The 15,203-nt window shown below is 46.8% G+C and overlaps 1 protein-coding gene across 1 annotated transcript; it reads right to left on the bottom strand.

The window, feature by feature from the left end:
- Positions 1–8,050: 8,050 nt before the first annotated feature.
- Positions 8,051–15,019, bottom strand: Timm17b (translocase of inner mitochondrial membrane 17B). Its single transcript, XM_032890335.1, is given in 6 exon segments — positions 8,051–8,420; positions 8,517–8,619; positions 8,622–8,770; positions 10,913–10,976; positions 13,392–13,491; positions 14,909–15,019. Coding segments are annotated over 6 exon segments (531 nt in total). The 5' UTR covers positions 14,935–15,019; the 3' UTR covers positions 8,051–8,331.
- Between the last annotated feature and the right edge of the window lie 184 nt (positions 15,020–15,203).

Here is a 15,203-nt window from a genome sequence, read left to right on the forward strand (position 1 = left end):
CCCTCTGTCAGATATAGGGTTGATAAACATCCTTTCCCAATCTGTAGGCTGCTATTTGCCTATTGACAGTGTCCTTTGCCTTACAGAAGCTTTTCAGCTTATTGAAGATGCTTTCTCTTTTTTTATTGTATGGTTTTTGGTTTTTTTATCAAAACCAAGTGTCTGTAGGTTGAGTGTCCTCTGTTGAGAATTCTGTTTAGTTCTGTACCCCATTTTTAAATTGAGATTATTTCTGGGTCTTCACTTCTATTCCATTGATCAATGTGTCTGTTTTTACCAATACCATGCAGTTTTTATCACTACTGTCTTAGTACAGCTTGGAGGTCAGGGATGGATTCCTCTTGAAGTTCTTTTATTGTTCAGGACTGTTTGGGGTGTTCTGGGTTTTTGTTTTTCCATATGAAGTTGACAATTGCTCTTTCATGTCTATAAAAATTTGCTGCAATTTTGATGGGATTACATTGAATCTGTAGATTGCTTTTGATAAAATGGCCATTTTCACTATGTTAGCCCTACACCAATCCCTGACACTATTAATGATACTGTTATGCTTTATCATGGCCGTCCTCTGAGAGGCTCTACCCAGCAGCTGATTCAGATACAGACAGCCACAGCCAAGCAGTGGATGGAGCTTGGGAACCCCATGGGGGAAGGGATTGCAGACCCTAAGGGATAAGAATTCCACAGAAGACCAACAGAGTCATGCAACCTGCACCCTTGGGGCTCTCAGAGGAACCACCAACCAAAGAATATACACGGGCTGGACTTAGCCCCTGCTCATATGTAGCAGATGTGCAGCTTGGTCTTCATGTGGGTCCTGAACAACTGGAGAGAGGGCTATCCCAAAAGCTGTTGCCTGCATGTGGGATGTGTTCTAGCTGGGCTGACTTGTCTGGCCTCAGTGTGGGAGGATGTGCCTAGTCTCCCAGAGACTTAATGAGCCAGGTGTGAGGATACCCAGGGGAGCCTCCGCCCACTCAGAGAAGGGGAGGATTGTAGCAGGGGGTGACCCAAGGTGGGCAGTGAGCCGACCAGGAGGGGGGCAGTGAGTGGGATGTAAAGTTAATAAAACAAACATAAAACACTGCTCCGTCTCTCCAGCTACTTCCCCGAATAAAACATTTTTAAATCCCTTAAATAATGAAAAGTGTTCTTGCTATTCTGCCCAGGTTGGCCTTAAATTACCAAACTCAAGGAGTGCTCCTTCCGAGCCTAAAGAGTTGGAACTCTAAGTTAGCAACACACCAGACCAGACCACAATATTAAGTTTGTGCATGTAAGAGTAAGCACCCTGGGATCAGACTCATATTCTTGAGGATATTAAAGAAGCACTCTATCACTGAGCTGTGTCTCATTTTATATCCTCAGCCTGAAATAGTGGTTCACACCTGTGATTCTGGAACTTGAGAAATAGAGGCAGAAAGTGCCTTTCTTTAGTAGACCGGCCAGGGCAACAGAGTTCCAGGCCAACCCGGCTAGGAAACTGCTGCTTCCTTCCAAAACGGATACACATTATTTTGGGGTGCTAGGGGATCCAACCTAGGCCTCGCATTTACTAGGCAAGCCCTCAGCCCTGCTATACAATTAGAATACAGTCCCAAAGATCAGTTGGTTATTTTTTTTATTGTGGGAATCCAAACCTGGGGTCTCATGCCTGTAAGATAAGCACCCTACCACCGAGTTACACCTCCAAACCACTAGCTGAATATTTTAAGAAAAAAAAATCAATAAATGTATAATTAAAGTATGAATTCTTATAAAATATACTTGACTATTCATATTAGCATTATAAATAGCTCACGAAAGGAAGTATGTCCATGGGTAGATAAGGTTCAGACTTAAAGTAGATAAAATTAAGTTTGGGGATTTAACTTAGAGGTAGAGCTTGTGTAGTACTCTTAAGGCCCTGGGCTCCAACACTGCAACAAAAATGATTTAAAATAAGTTTCGAGGGGTTGGGGATTTAGCTCAGTGGTAGAGCACTTGTCTAGGAAGTGCTGGGTTTGGTCCCCAGCTCCGAAGAAAAGATCCAAAAAAAAAAATAAATAAGTTTTGGGGGCTTGGGATATAGCGCAGTTGATGGACTGCTTGCCCAACACTCCTGAACTCTTCTGCCGTGGCTCCCGAGGGGGTGGTGTTGTGATCCCCAGGTGCACTGTGATCCCCAGGAGGTAGAGGCAGGAGGATCATCAACAGCTGCATAGAGGGAGAGGTCAGTCTGCACTACAGGAGGTCTGTTTTGAACCGTACACACCGGGCAATGGTGGTGTTGGTTGCTTTTAACAGTGTGAACTTTAGCTCAACTCTAGGCTTTAAAATCACACTCTATGGTTGTGATTTTGTAAAATATATTTTTGGTCTTGGTCTCTGTTTCCCAGAATGCAACTTCTAAAATCCTTGGGATATTCAAAATCTTTACATGCTAATGAGTAAGCTGTTGACTGACTACCTTCAGGGTGGGGGATGGGTGACCAGATACCAGATAGAACTGGAGAGCCGGAACTTGAGGCTTACCCCCAACTTCTCTAAAGGTAATGTTTATGATCCGTGGTTATAATGAATTGTGTTCATAAACTGAGGCCAAAAAAAGGATTAGATTCAAAGGGTTATGCTTATTGGACACAGTAATTCCTTGAGTTCACACCCCTGGAGGGGTAAGAGACACTGTCCCTGCCCCTCCTCCTACCCATGTCTCTCCCTTTAGTTCAATCAACCTAGGCATCTATTAACACACAGGTACAGGTAGGGGAAAGTGCTGCCCTTTAGCACACCAATCAAACTGAGGAGGGCTTGGGGAGCTTGCTTATAGCATGTCAAGCAAACATCAAGGCAAGGACTTCTGAGAACTCACAGTAGAGTGCTGTCTGACACTATTCCCAGCACTATTCCGCCCATCTTTCCCCGGGGAACCCCCTGCCACTGTGTATGGGGTGGGCAATGAAAAACAAGGAAAACCCCCAGGTCTTTGTGTGTGTGTGTGTGTGTTGGGGTGGGGTCCATTGGCACTGAGGTCACAGTATGCTGTACTTGGATAGAATGGATTAGAAGACACCTACCCGGGAACTGGCAGAAGGCATCTGGTTCTAAGTGTTCTGCTCTGATTGTTAAGGGGGTGTAGAAGAATCTGACTAGGACTTTCCCTCTTACAGTCTCAGGAGGACTAACGTTAAATTTTAGTCTATTTTTACTTAGGATAAATTTTAAATGAACACTCTGAACACCTGCTCAGAGCTGGGCGGCCACTCAGTTGGTAGGCCATTGGGACTCCGCCCAGTCTCAGTATCTGTGACTGTAGGTGCTCATACCCTCATCTGGTCTCTCGGTTACAATCACTCTCCATGTTCCTCTCCTCCCTTGATACCCTCCTGCTTTTGGTTGTTTTCCCTGTGTCCAGCCCTTCAGTGCCTTTTCCCTGAGCACGTGGACAGAGTGATTCTCACTCCAGAGACAAGGGGTAGACCCTACTGCTCTTAGCTCTCTTTAATGACCATAATGATCTTTTTCTAAATATTTGTGTGTCTGCGTGTGCATACACAACACACATGTAGACATGAGAAGACAGCTTGTGGGAGCTGGTCCTTTTGTTCACTATATGGGTCCTGAGAAATCGAACTTAAGTCTTCAGTCATGGAAGCTTCAGAAAGGAATAAAGTGAAAGTCGCAGAAATCCTAGACAGAAACAGATGGGCATAAAGGAGACCCAGGAATTAGAGGTGAGGGGCTAGAGTACAGTGGGGAAACACTTGTTCACTGTAAGGTTTCCTTTTTAACTCTTGAGAGAGTCTATAGCCTGACTGTGGAAACTCGGTATGGTAGACCAAACTGGCTTCACTCGCACAGACATCTGCCTGCCACTGCCTTCTGAATCTGAATGCTGGGATAAAAGGCATCTGTCACGGGGGTTGGGGATTTAGCTCAGCGGTAGAGCGCTTGCCTAGCGAGCGAGCGCAAGGCCCTGGGTTCGGTCCCCAGCTCCAGGGAAAAAAAAAGGCATCTGTCACTATCCTGGCCAGCACCTGAGAGAGGAGGCCTGATGTCACATGAGTCCAGCCCCTGAACCCACAGGGCAGGGGCCACCGACTGGGATCTCCCCTCCGTTTGCTCTTTTCCTTTAGTTGTATACGTATAGGTTTTTTCCACAGCTGTCACCAGCATCACACAGGAAAAAATCTGAGAGCCAGGGACACAGCTCAGCTGGTGGTGTTTGCCTCACCGACAGGAAGGCCTGGGTTTCATTCTTGCACCACATAAATCAGCAGAGCAGTCACACAAACCTTGTAATTCCAGCATTCAGGAAGCAGAAGACAGGACTGAAAGTTCAAGGTCATTGTCCGCTGTGTATTTAGAGGCCAGCCTAGGCTAGGGACATTTTAAAAAATCAAAAGAAAACTTGAAGGAACCAGAAAGACGCAGGTGAGACCTATCTGCTGAGGTTCCTAGCTGCAAAATAAACGGACAGCTGCTGCCTGAGGAGGCCTAAGGCATTCTGAGTGCAGCCCCTGGACACGAGGGGCGAGCAGGCACTTGTGTGCCATCTGCAGTCTCTTCTTCACATGGCTTTCTATTTTCCCAGGGGATAGTAACTGTACAAAACGAAACCTCACAGGAATTCCTGCCGATTTTTCAAACATGCACGTAGCATGCTTTGATCATGTACCCGTTTATTACTCTTCCTGGCTTACCCCCCTCTCCTCTCCCTCATCCCTATGTTCTTTCCTAATTACATGTTGTCTTTTTGTTCTGCAGTCTATACAAGAGATAAAAGACTGAGGGGCTGGAGAGATGGCTCAGTGGTTAAGAGCACTGACTGCTCTTCCAGAGGTCCTGAGTTCAAATCCCAGCAACCACATGGTGGCTCACAACCATCTGTAATGAGATCTGATGCCCTCTTCTGGTGTGTCTGAAGATAGCTACAGTGTACTCACATAATAAATAAACTTTAAAAAAAAGATTGAAGCCATTTCCCCTGGCTGGCAGAGGAGGCCACACGATGCCTGGAGTTACTGTAAAGACGTAACCAGCAGGAGTTCGCAGAGCTCTGGCAGCCTTCCTCAAAAAGTCTGGGAAGCTGAAAGTCCCCAATGGGTGGACAGTCAGCTGGCCAAACATAAAGAGCTTGCCCCATGTGATGAGAACTGGTTCTCACACACAGCTGCTTCCACAGCACGCACCTGTACCTCCCGTGGTGGTGAAGTGGGGTTGGTTCCATGACCAAGATTCACGGAGGACGGCAGAGAACGGTCAGGCCCAGCCACTTCAGCAGAGGCTCTAAGAGGTGGCCCGCTGGATCCCTCCAAGCCCTGGAGGGGCTGAAAATGGTGGGAAAAGGACCAAGATGGGGGCCCCAAGCTAACACCTGGGACAGAGAGATCTGGACAGGATCGCGGACAGGTGGCAGCTGCCAACAAGAAGCATTAGAACAAAGGATGCTGGGCTAATAAATTTCCTCATAAAAAAAAAAAAAAAAAAAGACGATTGAATACTTATCCTGGCTTATTTTGTGTAACAAAGTGAGTCTTCAGTTCCTCCAATTTCCTACAAACTGTGTAATTTCATTTGCAGATGACTACTACTGTAGTCGTATTCCTGTATGCGTGCATGTATGTTTTATCTTCTCTTCTGTGCAGATTCATCAGTGCTGTGACTGACGCTGCAGTAAACATGGATGTGCAGCTATCTCTCTGGTATGTTGCTCCTTTAGGCTTATGCCCAGTAGTAGATCTGGGTCATATGGTACTTACGTACATTTGTTGTGAGTAAAACCAATACTGTATAAGGAGCCCTCGTCTTTTGACAGCATTTACACTTCAGAAAGATGGACTCCCAGTCTAATTTTGATTTGCTTTTCACTGAGAGCAGAAGATAGTGAACTTTCCCTGCATTTTGCTTTCTTCAGACAGGGTCTCATTATGTAGGCCTTGCAAAATGATCTACTGTCCATGAGCTCATTTGCACTGCAGTCGTCACAGTGAGAAAAACAACCCCAGTTCGCTGGAAATGTCTATGCCTCTATATGGGATTTGAACCCCAGTACAGACAATGTTTATCCCATCTATGTAGGGGTTTACACAAAATGTCAGAACTTGGGGGCTGTCCATTCAGGATAATCTTTCCTATACTTTCCCTCTCCCAAATGAAAATGCATTTCTGCATACATCGTGGTCACCCTTACAAAACAAACTGCGTTGCCAGTGGCTCAGCTGGTCAAGGGACTTGCCACAGAACCTTACTATCTGAACTTGATCCTGGAAACCATCAGAGTGCAAGGAGGGCAGACCCTGCACATTGACACCATGACACGTGGACCCCATGCCAATAAAAGTCTTTTTAAAAAGGCTTGGTGGGACAGTGGTGGTGCATGCCTTTAATCCCAGCACTCTGGAGGCAGAGAGAGGTGGCCACGTGGATCTCTGACTTTGAGCTCAGTCTATAGAACAAGTTCCAGGGTGGTCAGAGCTACACAGAGAAACCATGGCTTGAAAAACAAAACAAAACAAATCTGCAATTCTGGCACGTGGCAGACAGAAGGATGAGGATTGTTGTCAAGGCAATAATAGTGAGACCTCATTTAAAAAAACTGGTGCCCCACAGGACTTAGGAAACTAAGGCAGGAAGATCAGTTCACAGGACAGGCCACTGTTAATACAGCAAGTTGGAGGCCAGCCTGGGCTACTTGAGACCCTGTTTTGAAAGACAAACAGGAAGCAAGGTGTGAAAACACACTGCTTTAACCCCAGCACTTATGCATAGCCCATTTGCACTGTAGCAGTCACAGTGGGAATTTCTATGCCTCTATATGGCAACTGGACCCCAGTAGAGACGACGTTTATCCCATCCACTTAAGGGTTTACATTGCACGTCAGATCCTGGGAGCTGTCCATCAGGATAACAGAGAAGGCAGGCTGATCTCTGAGTTCTAGGCCAGTCCAGTCCACGTGAGTTCCAGGACAGCCAGGGCTACATAGTGAGACCCTGTCTTGAAAACAAACAAACAGAAGAACAGAAAATTAAGTGGACAGGGACATGGCAAAGATCTGAGTGGAGGTGGAGAAGGGAAAGATACTATCAAAATCTATATGGAAAAACTAAATAAAATAATTTAAAATCTAACTAGTAACAGTAACAAAAAAATGGCAAACATAAAACGATCTAGACACCAACAAATGAGGAAATGACAAGGACAGTCCTTTTTTGAGAAAGCAGTCTCCCTGATCCCTGGACCTCCACCCTAGAGCTGTTAGAAGGCCACATGGATTGGTTTTTGATCTGTTTGTTTGATTTGATTTTGCAAGTGGAACTTTTAAAAACCAAAATACTGGTATTTTCTTTTTTTTTTTCTTTTCTTTTTTTCGGAGCTGGGGACCGAACCCAGGGCCTTGCGCTTGCTAGGCAAGTGCTCTACCACTGAGCTAAATCCCCTACCTCTGGTATTTTCAAAAGGCTTGTTTTTGCTTTTGTTTTTTTCAAGACAGGGTTCTCTGAGTAACAGCCCTGGCTGTCCTGGAACAACCTTTGTAGACTAGGCTGTCTTTAAACTCACAGAGATCTGTCCACGTTTGCCTCTATGCTGCTCTGTGCTGGGATTAAAGGTGTGCACTACTATACCCGGGGCAAAGGCTTTTCTTACAAGGCCGGTTTCCCATTTTCTCCAAGGGGAGCTTGTATAAGGAAGGTCCGGAGTATGTCTGCACAGCGTACACATGCACCCAGCAATCTTTGGGCTTCTTCCCTATTTGCTAGATGTGTGTCTAGGCCCCTAACCACATTTCTGCACATGCCAAGTTCATCTTTGTGACTCTTACCTCCCTGGCTGTAAACCTTTACTAGAGGCTGGGTGTGGTAGCATCAGCTAAGTTCAAGTCCAGCTTAGGACAACACAGTTGAGACCTGCTTTTTCTCCCACTCCCACTGCAAAAAAAAAAAAAAAAAAAAAAAAAAAAAATCCTGAGAACCCATTCATTGTGGAGCGGTCATTAGAAAGACCTAGACTTTCTAAGCCCCTTTTCCTAAGGAGAGGGGTCATCTGGGAGACTAAAGGCATACATACACAGACATTTCCAAACTGGCTTTAAACATTCATCAGGGTGCCACACGAGGGATCTGGGTGAGAGAATTGTTACATGTGTGAAGTTGGGATGCCCTAAGACACAAAACGGGAACCCATGTGACAAGGCTGCTGGGGTGCCCTCACCCCTACCACAAGAGAGTAGAATAGAGGCCTTCTGTGAAGGTCTCAGGGCTATGTAGGAGCCAGTCCTCCCTTGGAGGTAGATCATCCGGGAGGGAACTGAGGAGCAGCTCCCACGGTGGCAGGGGCAGACAGCGGCTTCCTCAGTGGTACTGCTGGTAGTTGGGGTAACCTGGGGCCGGAGCTCCCTCTTTAGGGGTTAGCTGGTTGGGGTCCTCCAAGAATGGGGGTGCTGGAGAGGGGAGAATGAGGTAATGAGGTGAGGAAGCGTGGAGAAGGCTGACAGTGCTTCCTGACTCTCCCTGACCATTGCCCACCAGGTCCTCACCATTGCGGAACTGCTGGGCAGTATAGCGGGTGAGAAGTATGCCAACACCCTCAATGAGGGCCAACAGGATGCCCCCCATCATCGCAGAGCCCACCATGGCCAGCCCACCATGGCCAGCGGACCACTGCGGGCAGCAAACACGGCTCCGGTCAATGCTCCACTGGTGATGGAGTTCCAGGGGTCTTCTTTGCCCCGCAGCCGGACCAGGCCACAGTCGATGGTGGAAAACAGGCCACCCCATACTGCAAAGCTACCTGTAGGGGGATAGAGTCTGAATCAGACATTCTGAGACTCCACGTATCTCAACATCTGGAAACTTCCAAGGTCTGAAGGTTGGCCAAGAAAGAGTGCTGGGACTGGAGATATGGCTCAGTGGTAGAGTGCTTGCCTAGGGTGATTCCCCCTGACCCCCACTAAACAAATAAACACGACCAGGATATGGTATAATCCCAGCACCTGGAAAGCTCAGGGAGGAGGACTGCAAAGTTAGACACCTATACAGTAGAGGCCTGTCTTCAAAGCAGGAAGTGGGTTGGGAGAGTAACTTAGGATGGAAGCCATGGCTTACAACCTCAGCACCAAATACAAGAAGGAAGAAAGTCTGGATGTAGAGACAGGCGTCAGACTGCGGTGGACAGTCCATCTTTCCGACGTGAAAAGCTCCACGTTTGATGGGAGCTGTAGTTATTATCATCAAAATCCTTCCACTTTTCTTTGGAAAATGGACACAAGCAGATTAACCTTTCATACAGCTTTCAATGCAGCAACCTCTACCCTGTAAATAACACGTGGACTTGGAATTCTGGTTTTGATCCAGGGAGAAGGAAAACAGGGCAGGAAAGCCAGAACACAATAGATATTATTAAACGCTCGCAATCTAGAAATCCAAAAGGCTTCAAAATCTAAAACTTTTTGAACATGGTCATGATACCAGAAACAGAGAATTCCATAGATGACCTCAGGTGACATTAACTGTGTTTTAACTCAAGAAAACCAACTGAGTTGCTCTAAAATTAGCTGGTGTGGTGGTCTGCAGCGGTAGCCCCAGCTACATGGGAGGCTGAGGAGCTACAGAAGGCAGCGCACTGGGGCCTAAGTTTGACACCATCCTGGACAACATAGAAAGATCCCTCTAACTGCTGTTTTTGTTTTGCTTTCTTGATGGTAGGGAAGGCCCTCAGGGCTTCACATGTTAGTTAAGCGCTTTACCCCTGGGCCATATCCTGACACCCCCTTTTTTTTGAGCCAGTATCTCACTCAAGTCAAGGCTGCCCTCAAACTTGTTATGTAGTCAAGGATAACCTTGAAGTTCTGATTCATCGGCCTCCATCGCTCAAATGCCAAGATTACAAGTGAACAGTTTTTATGCAGTGCTGGTGACTGAAACCAGGGCTTTGTGCTGCGAGGTGAAGTACTCTACACACTAAGTTACATTCCCAGTCTCCAGACGCCATTAGGAATCTGTTTGTGTGACAGAGCATTCGTCTACCCTGCTCAATCCATCCCTACTATATAACAAGAAAAAATACATATATTTATACTGTTTAAAATAACACTTTGGCTAGATACAAGACTGACAACAGGTCCAATCCCTGGTATCTCAAAATAAGTTAATTTTTAAGATGACATCTGTCATCTTAATACTTGAAAGACTGAGGCAGAAGGATTGTGTTCGTGGCCAGCCTGGGCTATAGAGTGAGACCTGTTTCAAAAAGATAAAGATATATGCAAGTACTGTAAGATCCAAACCATGGAAAACACTTCTAGTCTCAAGCATTTTTGATAGGAATTCTCAACCTGTGGTTAAAATGTTTACTGGGGGTTTACTGTGTTCTAATATGTATTTGAGGTAGTCTGTGTTAGCTGACTTCTGCAACTTTAAATTAGTATGAGCAAAGGCCTTAGCATAGGAACTGGCAGTTAGTAAGCACCATGGGAATTCATTTTAAAACTACCAACTGGGTGGCCAATGCTGGCATTATCAGATGAGGTTTGGAGGAAGACTGCTACTAGCATAGGTAGCAGTCACCTAACAGGAAAGAACCAGGATGATCTGCATTTAAACTGCAGAAGACCCCGGGCTTGGTAATGCACCCCTTTAGTCCCAGTACTTGGAAGGAAGAGGTAGAGGCAGGGGTAGGAGAATCTCTGTGAGGACAGCCTGATCTACAGAGTGAATTCCAGGATAGCCAGGGCTACACAGAGAAACCCTGTCTCACAAACAAATCAACCGCAGAATACACAATTGTGTCCTTAAACTGTTGGGAATTGTCATCACAGTGGGAAGTTGCGATCAGACTTTGAGTTAGAATCTGGATCTGTAACTTACACTCTTGCCTCAAAGGATCAACTATCCCCAAAGTTCCTAACATGCCTTTATGGTTCCCCAATCTCACCTCCAATCTGGGGTGCTCGGATCCTCACAGCATTGATACTACCTCTGAACCGGTGTCGAATTCCCTAGAGAAAGCAAGGAGAGGTGTTAGGATAGGGGTAAGAGCACTTGCGGGCAGGCAGGCTTCCTAAGGAAGGGGTGCTGGGGTCCTCAGTGATAGAGCACATAACAAGCAAGGCTCGGGTTTCTTCTACACCCAGCACTGCAACAAAGAAGGCATGAGAAAGCTATTAGACACATAGTAGCAGCCAAAGAAACAGGAGGACAGAGAGTAAATCCAACAAAGATATTCTCAGAGTGAGGTGGCTGAGTTGTATCTCTTCGCTCACTTGTTCAGTATCCAATGAGGAGGTCCTATATGCCAGGCTTCATCCTACACACAGGGGTACAACAAGGAACAAGATCCCTGCCCTCTCAGACCGAGTGCACACAGTAGTGGCAAAGACAAATCCTAGGCAAGTAAGACAGCTTCAGGCAGCAAAATGCAATCCAGAACAGTGGTCTCCACTCATGGCTTCTGACCCCCTTTTCGTGGAATGACCCTTCCACAGGGGTCGCCTAAGACCATCAGAAAATAGATATTTACAGTACGGTTCATAACAGTAGCAAAATTACATGAAATTTATGTAGTAGCAATGAAATAATTTTATGGGTAGGGGTCACCACCACATGAGGAACTAAGTATATTAAAGGGGCACAAAACTCAGACCCTTTCATTGGGTTGAGAACTGTGGTGATACGCACCTTCAATCCCAGCACTCGGAAGGCAGAGGCAGGTGAATCTATGTGAGTTCGAGGCCAGCCTGGTCTACAGAGGTAGTTCCAGGACAGCCAGGGTTACACAGAGAAATCATGCATCAAAAAATGAGTCCTGGGGTTGAGGATTTAGCTCAGTGGTAGAGCGCTTGCCTAGCAAGTGCAACGCCCTGGGTTCGGTCCCCAGCTCCGCAAAAAAGAAAAAAGAAAAAAAAATGAGTCCCAAACAACTGGAGCAGGAGCTATCCCAAAAGCTGTTGCCTGTATGTGGGCTATGGACTTCTAGCTGGGCTGCCTTGTCTGGGCTTAACAGGAGAGGAAGCGCCTAGCCTTGCAGGGACTTGATGTGCCAGGGCGTATGTGTGTGTGTGTGTGTGGGGGGAGATACAAGGGTTATGGGAGGGGGTGATGGGGAGGGCAGTCAATGGGATGTAAAGTGAATAAAAAAACACAAATAAATAGGTAAATAAATAAATGAAAGAAAGAAAAAGAAAGGTTAAGATCCACCGCCTTAGGGGAAAGAATAAAGAAGAGTGACAGTGAGTGAAGAGCAAAGCAAAGCCTTATTAGAGATGGAGCAAGTGAAGGAAGCTGAGGCAGCAGCTCGGCAATCGGGTACATTCTTAGCACGCAGGATGGGGAGAATGGATGCACCGGCTTCCATTCCTGACAGCAGCAGAAAAAATAAAAGGAGGGCACAATATGTGTGAAGAATGAAAACTATGGGCAAAGGATACAGGAAAGAGAGGGTCCTGGAGCTGAGGAAGACTCAGAGCGAGACAGAAAGGTTACAAACAGACCCAAGCATGGTGCCAGATGCCTGTGATCTCAGCACTTGGAAAGACAGGAGGGTTTGAGGTTCTGTGCCAACCTGTGCTCCATAAAATGGTTGCTGTGTGTCCTGTGTGGTATACACATGTGACTGTGTGGGTGTGTGACCATGTGGAGGTCAGAGGAGCTCACTGAACCAACTTCCAGGTGGGATGACTGGCCAGCAAGCTCTTGGGATATATACGCCTGTCTTGTGTCCCACCACCTCTACCACTGGGACTATAGGACACAAGCAAGCATGCCTGGCTTTTTACATAGGTATTGGGGACTCAAACTCGGGTCCTCATGTTTGCGAAGCCAATCCACTGAGTCTTCTATCTTCGAGGGGTGGGGCTCAAAGGAAAGGTAAAATCATATTACTCTCCCCTTTGATTTAAAGGTTGTTCTGTCAAACGCCTGTCATCATCTTAGATAGAGGATTTTTTATTTATTTATTTATTTGGAGACAGGATTTCTCTGTGTAGCCCTGGTTGTCTCAGAATTCACTCTGTAGATTAGACTAGCCTCAACTCACAGATCTGACTGCCTCTGCCTCTTGAGGGCTGGGATTTAAGACTGACCTGAGGTAAAGTCTATGCTGCACACACATTTAAAATTTGATGCTAACCTTTTTCTTTTTATTCTGATGCTAAGGCTAGACCCTAAGAGCCCTCCCTTCCTCTCTGTTGCTTAAATCAATTGCTCTAGCCCCTAAGACTGTTTCTGACAGCACAGTATTTCTACACGGTTCTAGCTGGATAGTTGAAGAACAGAGTCTCTCAGATCCTAGACCCGGGAGCCAGGCCCAGCATCCGGTAGGTGAACAATCCACAGAATGTCTAGTATACTCAGAGCAGTACCCTACATCAGCAAGACTGCAGATTCCCACACCACTGGGTGAAGACCCAACTCACAACAGGGGCATTGCGGAAGCCCTTGACAGCCTGGAAGACTCCACCACCAATGACACCCATGGTGAAGGCTCCGCCACAATCATCCACAATTCGCCACGGGCTGCAAGCAGGAAGGAAAAGACTGCGTTAATGTGAGACCCTGCTCTGCCCAGAGAACCAAACTGGGAAGCTCATGATGGATCCGGAACACCTCAGATAACCACAGATGAGTGCTGACAGTTTTTATACTCCCTATAAAGCCCGAAAGGAAAGCCACTTGTGGTTCTGCATCCCTGTAATCAACACTTGGAAGGCTGAGACAAGAGGATCCCGAGGTGGGATTCCAACCTGGGCTCTAAATGGAGACCCTGTCCCACAAAGAAAGTTTGTGCACTGGGTGCGGTGGCACATGCCTTTCATACCAGCAGTCTGGAGGCAGAGGAGGGTTGATCTGTGTGTTTGAGGTCAGCCTAGTCTACTCAGTTCCAGGCCTGCCAGGGATCTATAGTGAGACCCTGTCTCAAAACAAACAAACAAACAAACAAACAAACAAACAAACATACAAAACCTAAAAAAGTATTGTAAATCTATCTATGGGACAAAATTAAGGGAAAAAAATTGAGACAGGGGATGTTTTTCTCCACATAGCTTCCAAACCTGGGCTTATTGCTGGCAGAATAGTTCTCTTGGTTACAAGCAAGCATCAATCAAAATTCTTTTTTGTTATTATCAAAAATCAAACGGCTTTGGAACCTAGGACTCCCCTCCCCCCTTGCTTAAATCAACTGCTCTACCACTGAGCTATACACCTCTAGCCCCCATGACTGTTTCTGACTGTACAGTATTTTCACAGAGTTCTAGCTGGATAGTTGAAGAACAGAGTCCCTCATATCTCAGACCCAGGAGCCAAAAACAGAATGTTTTTTGTTACTATCAAAAATCAGTACAAAGACTTGTCTTGTCAGGTTTCAACAGTGTTAACTAGCTAACATTATTTAAGTAAACTATAAACAGGGTGGCTGGCACTCGGTTCTCCGACACAAAAAGCACGTCCAAGGGAGTCCTGTGCCTTGTGTCGTTTTAAAACCTAAAACGGAAAAATCAAAAGGCCGTGCGGAAGACCCGCACATCTCTTAGCCCACAGTGGGTTCACACATGCCCTATCCGATGTCAGAAACTAGCCTGGGAAAAGCCACGCGAGGAAACCCAGTGGATATTGGCTCCACGTCTCTCCTCCCTCGCCGCCAGAATAGATCTGCCCAGAGTTTCTCTTTTGGCTCACAAAAAGGATCTAGGAGAAGAGCCAGGGCAACAGTGCTGTAGTTTGTCCCACACCGCACCTACTGGGACACTCCACTGTGGCGGTTTTCAGACGAAGTCCGAGTGGGAGGGGCCATGACGGATGCGCTGAGGCAGTGAAGTTTCCAAGCCTCCAGTGTCAGGGACTTGACATTGCAGCCTCTGCCTTCCCCGCCCGCCTCCCGCGGTCCGCCTGAGCGTCGCGCGGACTGTCCTGAAGCCTGTGCCCATCGTCGTACCAAGGTTCGCGAGCGTACTCCTCCATGGCGCCAGCGTCCGGCCTGGAGCAGTCGGTCGCGCGGGCGAGCCACTCCCCCCGCTCCGAAACGCCCCAAGCGCTAAGGCGCCTTGCGTAGACCAGGGAAACAATTGGCTTTTCCCTGCTTACGTAAGGCCAGTGGCGCATTCTTATTGGCTAGCCAGGCGGGTCACATCCGTTCCCTATAAGCCCCCGAGTCGACCAATTAATTGTAGCTGGGGAGAGTTGAGGAGCATATTGTGCTTTAAAACAAGAGCCCTTCAGTGTTGGTAAGC

The sequence above is a fragment of the Rattus rattus genome, chromosome X, assembly GCF_011064425.1.
Source record: "Rattus rattus isolate New Zealand chromosome X, Rrattus_CSIRO_v1, whole genome shotgun sequence".
Lineage (NCBI taxonomy): Eukaryota > Metazoa > Chordata > Mammalia > Rodentia > Muridae > Rattus > Rattus rattus.